The 12,205-nt window shown below is 45.8% G+C and overlaps 1 protein-coding gene across 1 annotated transcript in view; it reads right to left on the bottom strand.

Moving 5' to 3' along the window:
* uox (urate oxidase) overlaps positions 1-12,205 on the bottom strand; it is a 36,718-nt gene that overhangs the window by 11,793 nt on the left and 12,720 nt on the right. The window contains exons 4-5 of the mRNA XM_067989643.1: positions 10,270-10,386; positions 5,235-5,313 (exon numbers count right to left, since the gene is read on the bottom strand). Of these exons, the coding sequence (XP_067845744.1) occupies positions 5,235-5,313; positions 10,270-10,386 (196 nt within the window). The remainder of the gene's footprint in view (positions 1-5,234; positions 5,314-10,269; positions 10,387-12,205) is intronic.

The raw sequence follows: 12,205 nt of genomic DNA, 5'->3' as shown, positions 1-12,205 counted from the left end.
TATGATACTATGAAGTGTGGAACTCTGTCCCACAGAAAGCAGAAGTTGCTAGCTCCATTAATAATTTTTAAAACCTGAGATCGATAGATTTTTGTTAGCCAAGGGTATTAAGGGATATGGAGCCAAGGCAGATGGATGGAGTTAAGATACAGATCAGTCACAATCTCATTTAATGTTGGAACAGGTTTGAGGGGCTGAATGGCCTACTCCTGTTCCTATGTTACTATAAAGAATATCCATGCTGCTTTACAGATAATTGTAAACAATTTTACAACACCAAGTTATAGTCCAGCAATTTTATTTTAAATTCACAAGCTTTCGGAGGCTACCTCCTTCCTCAGGTGAACGATGTGGAAAATGATGTGGCTTTACAGATGGGCACATGGAACGTGAACGCTGAGTTATGGAAGGAGTGGTGACCAAAGGCTTAGTCGAAAAGATGGATTTTGATGAGATACATAAAGAAAAGGAGTTCACGAGAGGCAGAGGGGCTTAGGGAGGGAACTTCAGAAAGTAGGACTGAGCCTGCTAAAGGCTGTTCCACCAACGGTCAGTGAGGTTGGGGGGTTGGTGGGGGGGTGCCTGGGAGGAGATGTAGGATGCAGGGATACACAAGAGGCCAGAGGCGGAGGAACAGAGTGTTTGTGGGAGGGGGTATATACGGCTGGAGGAGGTTGCAGAGATTGGATGGGCAAAGCCATGGAGAGGTTTTAAATTTGAGGCATTGGAGGATGCGGAGCCAGTGTAGGTTGGGGGTTGAAGGACCAGCTGGACTTATTGTAGGATAGGATAGGTGTGGCAGAGTTTTGGACAAGCTGGAGTTTATGGAGGGTGGAGGATGGGAAGTTAGTAGGAGTTGGAGGGTGACAAAGACATGTATGAGGATTTCAGCAGCAGAAGCTCTATAACGTCCACCTAAGAGGGCAGACAGGACCTTGATGTTGTACTAAAGTGCTCAAGTCTCTGGAGTAGAGGACGAACCCACAACCTTCTGAGTCAGAGGGAAGAGTGCTACCAACCGAGCCAGGGCTGATACCAAATAATCGAGCATTAAATGATGAGGGAAAACCATTTAAATTTATTATGGTTTTAAACAACTTCCTGCTAGCCTACAAGCCCAAGCTTGCAGACTGACTCATTCTTCAGTCTGGATCTAACCAGTTGCTGCTTATTCAAAACACCGATCCATAAGGAAACATCTCTAGATGGCCAAATACAAACCCAGAAACAAGGAAGATGGAAAAAGACTGTCTGTTCCATGAAGTCTGCCCCATCCCAACACGGTGAAGTTTCATCACCATTGACTACCCCCTCACCCCCACCCCGCTCCCCACATCAGGCAATCTCCCGGGAGAGGCAGCAAAAAAAAAAGTAAAGGGCATCCTCAGTCCACAGGTGGATTAGCTATCAGATCAGGAAATAGAATTGTCCATCTGTCAGGACAGATGGCACGAGGTACCTCTTCTTGTCTAAGTCCCCTATCTGGCTTTTGGAACCTTCCCCATGATCCGACTCCCTAAGGCAATCAAGCAAGCACCATGAGGCTGCATTATATCATAATTCATGTGGGGGAGTTCAAAACTAGGGGCCATAACTATAAGATAGAATCATAGAAGTTTACAACATGGAAACAGGCCCTTCGGCCCAACATGTCCATGTCGCCCAGTTTATACCACTAAGCTAGTCCCAATTGCCTGCACTTGGCCCATATCCCCCTATACCCATCTTACCCATGTAACTGTCCAAATGCTTTTTAAAAGACAAAATTGTACCCGCCTCTACTACTGCCTCTGGCAGCTCGTTCCAGACACTCACCACCCTTTGAGTGAAAAAATTGCCCCTCTGGACCCTTTTGTATCTCTCCCCTCTCACCTTAAATCTATGTCCCCTCGTTATAGACTCCCCTACCTTTGGGAAAAGATTTTGTCTATCTACCTTATCTATGCCCCTCATTATTTTATAGACTTCTATAAGATCACCCCTAAACCTCCTACCCAATAAATCCAATAGGGAATTCAGAAGAAACCTCTTTACCCAGAGAGTGGTTAGATTGTGGAACTTGTTGCCACATGGACTAGTTGAGGCGATTAGCATAGGTACATTTAAGGGAAAGCTAAATAAAGACATGAGGGAGAAAGGAATAGAAGGGTATGCTGATAGAGTTAGATGAAGAGGGGTGAGAGGAGGCTTGTGTGGAGCATAAACACCGGCATGGACCAATTGGGCCGAATGGCCTGTTTCTGTGCTGTAAATTCTATATAATTCTATGTAATTTCCAGCTACCCTGCAATCTACTTTTTTTTAATAACTGGAGATGTCCTCTTCTCTCAGGAACTTGTCCCGGTCCCTTCTGGAAGACTGCAGTGAATCTATACTCACCGTATGCTCCAGTAATCTGTTCCCGAGGGTAATAACTCTCTGTGAAAGGAAATGCTTCCTAATATCTAATCTAACTCTTTGCCTATGTATATTGTACTCATGCCTCCAGTTCTCCCATTCCTATTCATCTCAAATAAGCCATCCAACTGAAGGGAATCTATTCCCTTCATCATTTTAAAAACCCCAATCATATCTCTAAACCTTTGTTTCTCTAACGAAAATAACCTCAACTCCTGGAGCCTACCTTAATAACTAAGAGCCCTAAGAGTGGGTATTATTGAGGTCACTCTCCTCTCCAAGGTCTTGACAACTTACAAACAGCGCAATCACATACTTTAATATGATTTTTACATAAGCTCATTTGCTCCTGTCATCATAGTCCAGCCAAACACATTTATAATTTTTAAAAAATATCTCTGGTGGTCAAGGAGGACCAAACGTCACAAGTAAACCCACAGAACTTCAAAAAAAAAAGCGAACCAGTAAAACATTTTAGCAAATTAAAATTAACGCTGAAACTTGGTCTTTACAAAGTGCCACATCGGGCTGGATCTTGCTGCAATAATGATAGTGTGTTAACGATGCACGCTGTTATTAATTACCAAATCGAACACCAAGTTCAGGGGATTAAGAGACACGCCATGAGTTGCGAATCTTCAGAACATGATGGTCGACTTATGCTGCACCGTTGTTTGCTTCGCACAAACGCCATCGCCATTAACCTCCCCGTTATTTTTAAGAACTTGCTGGATTTGCACATTAATTGCCCATCAAACTCGCCGCAGAAAGCTAAGTCTGGTCATTAAGAGCATAAGTACCCTTTTAACAATATGATAATTGCCAATGCAATGTCAATCAACCTCTCTGGCCTAGAAAGGGAACAATTTAAACTGTTCAGTCTCATACCTTCAGGTACTAAATTGTCGTTAAAATTTAAAATTTGACATTTTTAAAACCTCTATCATTCTTTTCTTACTTTTCCATTCTGTCTCTTTCTTCTCTCTTTATCCAATCTTTCTTTCTATTTCTGTATCTGTTTAGGCTCTAATTCACCCTCCTTCTCCGTCGTTCCTCTGTTTCTTTCTCAGTCCTTTAGTCTCACTGGTTAAGGAGATACGCTGTTGGTCCCGCCGTTCACTAAGGTCCCAGATGGCCCGTCGCCCTCGCCGTGCCATTTTCAGCTCGCACTTCCGGCAAATTATGGCGCAAATAACGTTTTGAGCTGAAGGGTGCAGTAAAAGGTCTAACCAACGGCGCACGCCGCGAGACGCCCCGCTCCAAGATCAGGCCCGTTATGATGATGCAAACACGTACAACATCGTGACACCGCTGATTACAGCGGACAGGCAGAAACCTTGTTTAAATATGCACTGTGTAATGGGAGAACAGTTTGATCGACCAGAAACTGTGGGCTTCACAGCAAGACCTGTGATGAGCCTTCTCTCACTGTCAACTTTGGATGCGGAATTCAAACTGGGTGCTTGAATACTGGCCCGGTAATAAACTGTTAAAGTCTAGAAGAACTTCTAGGAGAGGCCAATCCTGGCCTCTTGCGGTTCCCCGATTTCCTTCCCTCCACCATCGGCGGCCGTGCCTTCAGCAGCCTCGGCCCTAAGCTCCGGAATTCCCTCCCAAAACCTCTCCGCCTCTCTACCACCTCTCTCTCTCCTCCTTTAAGACGCTCCTTAAAGCCTACCTCTTTGACCAAGCTTTTGGTCACCTGTCCTAATATCTCCTTATGTGGCTCGGTGTCAAATTTTGTTTGATGATCGCTCCTGTGAAGCTCCTTGGGGACGTTTCTGCTACGTTAAAAGGCTCTATTTAAATGCAAGTTGTTGTTGTTATTTGTGCTGTTTTTGTGAGTGGTCGGGAAGACTCCTGAGGGACGGTCTTCCTCTCCCAGCCCTGACCAGGGGCAATGTGGGGTGCTGCGCACTGGAAGACCGGATTTCCTCACTTGAACAGGGACGGCGGCCGTTGGACACTGCTGAAGGTGCTCCAATTGGGTGCTATGAAGACCCTGAAGAGAAGTCCTGGCCCTTAAAGCCAGCAGCAATGTTAAACGGGCAGGTCAAATGGAGACCCTATGAGAGACGCAGAAGATCTTTGCTCTTTTTTGGCAGGTAAAGGGCAAGATATTTATAGCGTCAGCTTCTGATGAATCATGGTGAGCTTGTCATTCATGTGCGTCGGAAGCTGTGATCATAGCATCATAGTAGGTACAGCACAGGAGGAGGCCATCCGTCCAATGTGCCTGTGCTGGCTATTTGAAAGGGCTGTCCAATTTGTCCCATGCCCCTCGCTCTTTCCCCATGGCCCTGTAAATCTTTTCCCTTCAAGTCTTTATCCAATTCCCTTTTGAAAGTTACTATTGAATCTGCTTCCACCAACCTTTCAGGCAGTGTTTTCCAGATCATAACAACTCGTTGCACAAAAAAAAATGCCTCCTCACGTCACCCCTGGCTCTTTTGCCGATCACCTAAACACTGTGACCCCTGGCCACCGACCCTTCTGCCACTGGACATGATGTGCATGTCGATGGTCTTTGCATTAATTTAAAGGTTCTGCCCCCTGTGACTGAGTTGATGCTGCCGTGCCGTGGCAGGGATTTATCAAATTTGATCTTGGAAACACTGGCCAGGCTGTATTTATTATTCATCGCCAAATGCTCTGAGGGCAATTGGGAATGAATCAGCTACATCAGGTGGTACTGGAATTGCAGGTCTACCAGACAGGTTAGGGCTGGCAGGTTCCCTTCCTTGAAGAACATTAGTGAACCCGATTGCTAGTTGGCTCCTGAGATCAGTAGGATTTGCTTAGCAACGAAGTTACAAGATTTGGAACCAAAGACTTACCGTTTTGGAGCTGCTCAACTTCACAAAAGCGCGTTGCTACATGATTGTGAATGAAGGCATGTACATGCTCCAGGCTGCCCTGTATTGAAAATAAACCAAAATTCAGACGTATTTTCTTACTTTCCTGATCAGCAGGTTTCCTACTAGCAGCAATGAAATGCATTATAACAAGTTTAATGTCATGAAAAAATAATGTTATTATAAAAAAATGATATGCTATGATCGGGCATTCGCCGTCTGAAAAGGTGGTGGAAGCAGACTCAATGGTAACTTTCAAAAAAGGGAATTAGATATATCTCTGAAAAAAATTTGCAGAGCTTTGGGGAAAGAGCAGGGGGAGTGGGGACTAATTAGATAGCTCTTTCAAAGAGCCGGCACAGGGGCGATGGGCCGAGTGGTGCTGTACGGTTCTATGATATTCGATAATAGTTGTTGGATGTTAGAATCAAGTGGAGACGATTTCCTTCATGTGCTAGGCGTAGCAAAATAATAAACATATTTACAAAAAAAAGTACAGGTCTTCCCCCCACCCTCCCCCAACAAGGGTCTGAATCCTGGCCTCTGATAACATTCAAACACACCTCTCTCCCTCAGGTGAATGTCACCAGTCCCTGGCCAGCTGAAGCAGTTTTTTCCCTCATGCGAGGTTGGATTAGTGGAACTGGTCAATGCACCCACAGAGGTACAAGTTAGTTGGCGGCCACGGGAAGCTCATGGCTCAGATCCACAACCATATAAATACTGTGGCTACGAGAGCAGGTCAGAGGCTGGGTATTCTGCGGCGAGTGACTCACCTCCTGACTCCCCAAAGCCTTTCCACCATCTACAAGGCACAAGTCAGGAGTGTGATGGAATACTCTCCACTTGCCTGGATGAGTGCAGCTCCAACAACACTCAAGAAGCTCGACACCATCCAAGATAAAGCAGCCCGCTTGATTGGCACCCCATCCACCACCCTAAACATTCACTCCCTTCACCACCGGCGCACTGTGGCTGCAGTGTGTACCATCCACAGGATGCACTGCAGCCACTCGCCAAGGCTTCTTCGACAGCACCTCCCAAACCCGCGACCTCTACCACCAAGAAGGACAAAAGCAGCAAGCACATGGGAACAACACCACCTGCACGTTCCCCTCCAAGTCACACACCATCCCGACTTGGAAATATATCGCCGTTCCTTCATCGTCGCTGGGTCAAAATCCTGGAACTCCCTTCCTAACAGCACTGTGGGAGAACAGTCACCACACGGACTGCAGCGGTTCAAGAAGGCGGCTCACCACCACCTTCTCAAGGGCAATTAGGGATGGGCAATAAATGCCGGCCTCGCCAGCGACGCCCACATCCCATGAACGAATTTTTAAAAAACCCACCCGGTTTCAGGTGGAAGTGAAATGGTACGAAGCTAAATGGTGAAAATATTAATATAAGTGAAGAACCATTTAAGGATATCTTTTTTGTTGTTGCATAGTGATGAATAAGACATACTTGGCGTAGTACTAGTTATCGTTTAAAATACAGAAGAACTGCACTGGATCCTAACAATTAGGCCAATAGCTGATACTATTATTAGGTGGAGCTAATGGACGAGATGCTTTTTTTGTTGAAGGAAAGAACTTGCATTTATATAGCGCCTTTCGCATCCTGGGGCTTCCCAAATTGCTTCACAACTAATGATTTACATCTGAAGTTCAGTCACAGTTATGAAAGCCAACATTGTAGTCGATTTGCACAAAACAAGGTCCTACAAATAGCAAATTGAACAAATGAAATAGAAACAGGAAATTTTGGAAACACCCAGTAGGTCAGTCAACATCTGTGAAGAGAAAACTCTTAAGGTACACACCCAAAACATCACAGCATTTTCAGTTTTTCTTTCAGATTTTCCTTTATATTCCTTTGTTTTTGGTGGTGTTAGTTCAAGGGGGCAATATTGGCCAAGACACAGGGAGAGCTCTCTACTCCTCTTAGAATACTGGCCGGGCAGTATTTATTATTCAGCTCCAGATGCTCAGAGGGCATTTGGAATCAACCACATCATGTGGAACTGGAATCGGGGGCCGAGGTTTAACGTCCCGTCTGAAAGGCAATGCAGTACTCCCTCACCACTGCGCTGTGGTATCAGCCTAGCTTATATGTTGAAGGCTCAAATGCACAAACCCAGAGGCAACAAGTGCTACCAACCAAGCCAAGTGAACACATCAGCTGGTGATCAATACAGTGTATTACTTTTGAAATAAGACATGTCTGTCACGTATAAGAACATAAGAAATAGGAGCAGGAGTAGGCCAATCGGCCCCTCGAGCCTGCTCCGCCATTCAATAAGATCATGGCTGATCTGATCCTAACCTCAAATCTAAATTCATGTCCAATTTCCTGCCCGCTCCCCGTAACCCCTAATTCCCTTTACTTCTAGGAAACTGTCGATTTCTGTTTTAAATTTATTTAATGATGTAGCTTCCACAGCTTCATGGGGCAGCAAATTCCACAGACCTACTACCCTCTGAGTGAAGAAGTTTCTCCTCATCGCAGTTTTGAAAGAGCAGCCCCTTATTCTAAGATTATGCCCCCTAGTTCTAGTTTCACCCATCCTTGGGAACATCCTTACCGCATCCACCCGATCAAGCCCCTTCATAATCTTATATGTTTCAATAAGATTGCCTCTCATTCTTCTGAACTCCAATGAGTAGAGTCCCAATCTACTCAACCTCTCCTCATAAGTCCACCCCCTCATCCCCGGGATTAACCGAGTGAACCTTCTCTGTACTGCCTCGAGAGCAAGTACGTCTTTTCTAAAGTATGGAGACCAAAACTGTATGCAGTATTCCAGGTGCGGTCTCACCAATACTTTATATAACTGCAGCAATACCTCCCTTTATATGTGCGCTCTAACTATGGAACTAAAACAAAAAGGAATCTCGGGTGACTGGCTCTCCCAGCGGCTCAGAGCTGGTTAAGGCGGTGAGTGGCTGAACCATACAGACCAGGTGGGCCAAAGATACGATCCCTAGTCCGTACAGAGGTAACTGATCTCTGCCAAGGTGACTACAGGGACGCAACAATTGTCTTCTGTACTATGAGCTAGAGTGTGGAAAACAATTAGGAAGGCAAATGGTATGTTAGCCTTTATTGCAAGGGGGTTGGAGTACAAGAGTAATGAAGTCTTGCTACAATTGTTACAGGGCTTTGGTGAGATCACACCTGGAATACTGTGTACAGTTTTGGTCTGCTTATCTAAGGAAGGATATACTTGCCTGGGAGGTGGTGCAACGAAGGTTCACTAGATTAATTCCTGGGATGAGAGGGTTATCCTATGAGGAGCGATTGAGTAAAATGGGCCTATACTCTCTGGAGTTTAGAAGAATGAGAGGTGATCTCATTGAAACGTATAAAATTCTTAGAATGCTTGACAGGGTAGATGCTGAGAGGCTGTTTCCCCTGCCTGGAGAGTCTAGAACCAGCGGGCATAGTCTCAGGATAAGGGGTCGGCCATCTTGGACTGAGATAAGGAGGAATTTATTCACTCAGAGGGTCGTGAATCTTTGGAATTCTCCACCCAAGAGGGCTGTGGATGCTGAGTCGTTGGATATGTTCAAGGCTGAGATGGATAGATTTTTGGACTCTAGGGGGAATCAAGGGATATGGGGATCGGGCGGGAAAGTGGAATTGAGATCAAAGATCAGCCCATGATCCGATTGAATGGCAGAGCAGGCTCGAGGGGCCGTATGGCCTACTCCTGCTCCTATTTCGTATGTTCTTATGTTCTTAACCTGCCAAGGTTCCCACTCCTGATCGCTATTCAGCAGCTCCTACTGGAGATTGTGCACTTGTGTGGATGTTGGATGGACTGGTTCTGACTCAGCTGTAATACCCCAAAGGACAGTTCCCACTGTCTACAACAACAGCAAGTCGTCTGCGGCGAGTGACTCACCTCCTGACTCCCCAAAGCCTTTCCACCATCTATACGGCACAAGTCAGGAGTGTGATGGAATACTCTCCACTTGCCCGGATAACTGCAGCTCCAACAACACTCAAAGAAGCTCGACACCATCCAGGACAACGCGGCCCGCTTGATTGGCGCCCAATCCACCACCCTAATCATTCACTCCCTTCACCACCGGCGCACTGTGGCTGCAGTGTATACCATCCACAGGATGCACTGTAGCAACTCGCCAAGGCTTCTTCGACAGCATCTCCCAAACCCGCCACCTCTACCACCTAGAAGGACAAGAGCAGGAGGCACATGGGAACAACACCACCTGCACGTTCCCCTCCAAGTCTCACACCATCCCGACTTGGAAATATATCGCCATTCCTTCATCGTCGCTGGGTCAAAATCCTGGAACTCCCTTCCTAACAGCACTGTGGGAGAACCTTCACCACACGGACTGCAGCAATAGGGATGGGCAATAAATGCTGGCCTTGCCAGCGACGCCCACATCCCATGAACGAATATAAAAAAAATAATAGTTTTCCCACTCCTGATTGTTGACTAATGACCACTATTAGAAAGTAGGTGGATATGAGGTGGGGACAAGATCAAACTCAACTTCCAGTCAGCAACAACGACAATTTGCATTTATATAAAGTCTTTTACGTAGTAAAACTTCCCAAGGCGCTTCACAGGAGCGATTATCAAAGATATTAGGACAGGTGACCAAAAGCTTGGTCAAGGAGGTAGGTTTTAAGGAGCGTCTTAAAGGAGGAGAGAGAGTCAGAGAGGTTGAGGGAGGGACTTCTAGAGCTTAGGACCTAGGCAGCTGAAGGCACGGCCGCTAATGGTGGAGCGATTAAAAATCGGGATGCTCAAGAGGCCAGAATTGGAGGAGCGCAGAGATCTCGGAGGGTTGTAGGGCTGGAGGAGGTCACAGAGATAGGGAGGGTTGTGAGATCATGGGGCGATTTGAAAACAAGGGTGAGAATTGTTTGGCACACAAGAGCCAGCGACTTGGACGAGGTAGAAAAGGGCAACAAGTGCTCGTGGGATTAGAACACAAGGCATCAATGCTTTTCAGTAACGTTTGGCTAAAATCCTTACTTTTTCTAGACGTCTCCAGGGTGCCTCCTCCATGTAGACCATGATCCGTGCAACGTGTTGAAAGGAAGTCAAGAAGTGGTCACAAATATCCAGCGCAAATCCTTCAATAGTTTGAACCTGACAACATATAACATTTCAATACCGGCTGACGTCCTGGGACAGTGAATGTGGCCGCTGTAAATAACTCACCATTTCAAATGTCATATTTTACTAAGTCGGGCAGCACATTGAACGGAACAAATCGCCACAATCGGATTAAGGTTTGTTTTCCAACAATACCACGCGACACTCTATGGAAAAGTGGAATGGGCTTGAGTCTCGCCAGGATATTAAGCAATATGTTGATACGTTGATAGGGTTAGAGCCGTAGAACCATAGAAAGGTTACAGCACTGGAGGAGGCCATTCGGCCCGTCCAGTCCATGCTGGCTCTATGCAAGAGCAGGTTAGATGAAGGCTCATGTGAAGCATAAACACCAGCATAGACCAGTTGCACCGAATGGCTTGTTTCTGTGCTGTAAATACTATGTGTATTTCCTCTAGTTGGGGAGTCCAGAACAAGGGGGCATAACCTTAAAATTAGAGCTAGGCTGTTCAGGGGTGATGCCAGAAACATAGAAACATAGAAAATAGGAGCAGGAATAGGCCATTCGGCCCTTTGAGCCTGCTCCGCCATTCAATATGATCATGGCTGATCCTCTATCTCAATATCATATTCCCGCACTCTTCCCATACCCCTTGATGCCTTTTGTGTCCAGAAATCTATCTATCTCCTTCTTAAATATATTCAGTGAATTGGCCTCCACAGCCTCCTGTGGTAGAGAATTCCACAGGTTCACCACCCTCTGAGTGAAGAAATTTCTCCTCATCTCAGTCCTAAATGTCCTACCCTGTATCCTGAGTCTGTGACCCTTCGTTCTGGACCCCCCAGCCAGGGGAAACATCCTCCCTGCATCTAGTCTGTCTAGCCCTGTCAGAATTTTATATGTTTCAATGAGATCCCCTCTCATTCTTTTAGACTTGAGTGAATACAGGCCGAGCCGACCCAATCTCTCCTCATACGACAGTCCTGCCATCCCAGGAATCAGTCTGGTGAACCTTCGCTGCACTCCCTCTATGGCAAGTATATCCTTTCTTAGGTAAGGAGACTAAAACTGCACACAATACTCCAGGTGTGGTCTCACCAAGGCCCTGTATAACTGCAGTAAGACATCCATGCTCCTGTACTCAAATCCTCTTGCAATGACGGCCAACATACTATTTGCCTTCCTAACTGCTTGCTGAACCTGCATGTTTGCTTTCAGTGACTGGTGTACAAGGACACCCGGGTCCCTTTGTACATCAACATTTCCCAAACTATCAGCATTTAAATAATACTCTGCCTTTCTGTTTTTCCTTCCAAAGTGGATAACTTCACATTTATCCGCATTATACTGCATCTGCCATGTATTTGCCCACTCACTCAACTTGTCTAAATCGCCTTGAAGCCTCTTTGCATCCTCCTCACAACTCACGATCCCACCTAGTTTTGTGTCGTCAGCAAACTTGGAAATATTACATTTGGTTCCCTCATCCAAATCATTGATATATATTGTGAATAGTTGGGGCCCAAGCACTGATCCCTGCGGTATCCCACCAGTCACTGCCTGCCACCCTGAAAAAGACCCATTTATTCCGACTCTCTGTTTCCAGTCTGTTAACCAATTTTCAATCCATGCCAGTAAATTACCACCAATTCCATGTGCTTTAATTTTGCACACTAACCTCTTATGTCAGGAAGTACTTCTTCACCCAAAGGGTAGTGGAAATCTGGAACTCTCTCCCCTAAAAAGCTGTTGAGACTTGGGGTCAATTGAAAATTTCAAAACTGAGATTGATAGATTTTTGTTAGGCAAGGGTATTAAGGATTACGGAACCAAGGCGGGTAGATGGAGTTA

Source organism: Heptranchias perlo, chromosome 9 (genome assembly GCF_035084215.1).
Source record: "Heptranchias perlo isolate sHepPer1 chromosome 9, sHepPer1.hap1, whole genome shotgun sequence".
Lineage (NCBI taxonomy): Eukaryota > Metazoa > Chordata > Chondrichthyes > Hexanchiformes > Hexanchidae > Heptranchias > Heptranchias perlo.
The sequence above is the reverse complement of the archived record's forward strand: the minus strand, read 5'-3'. Positions and strand labels throughout refer to the sequence as shown.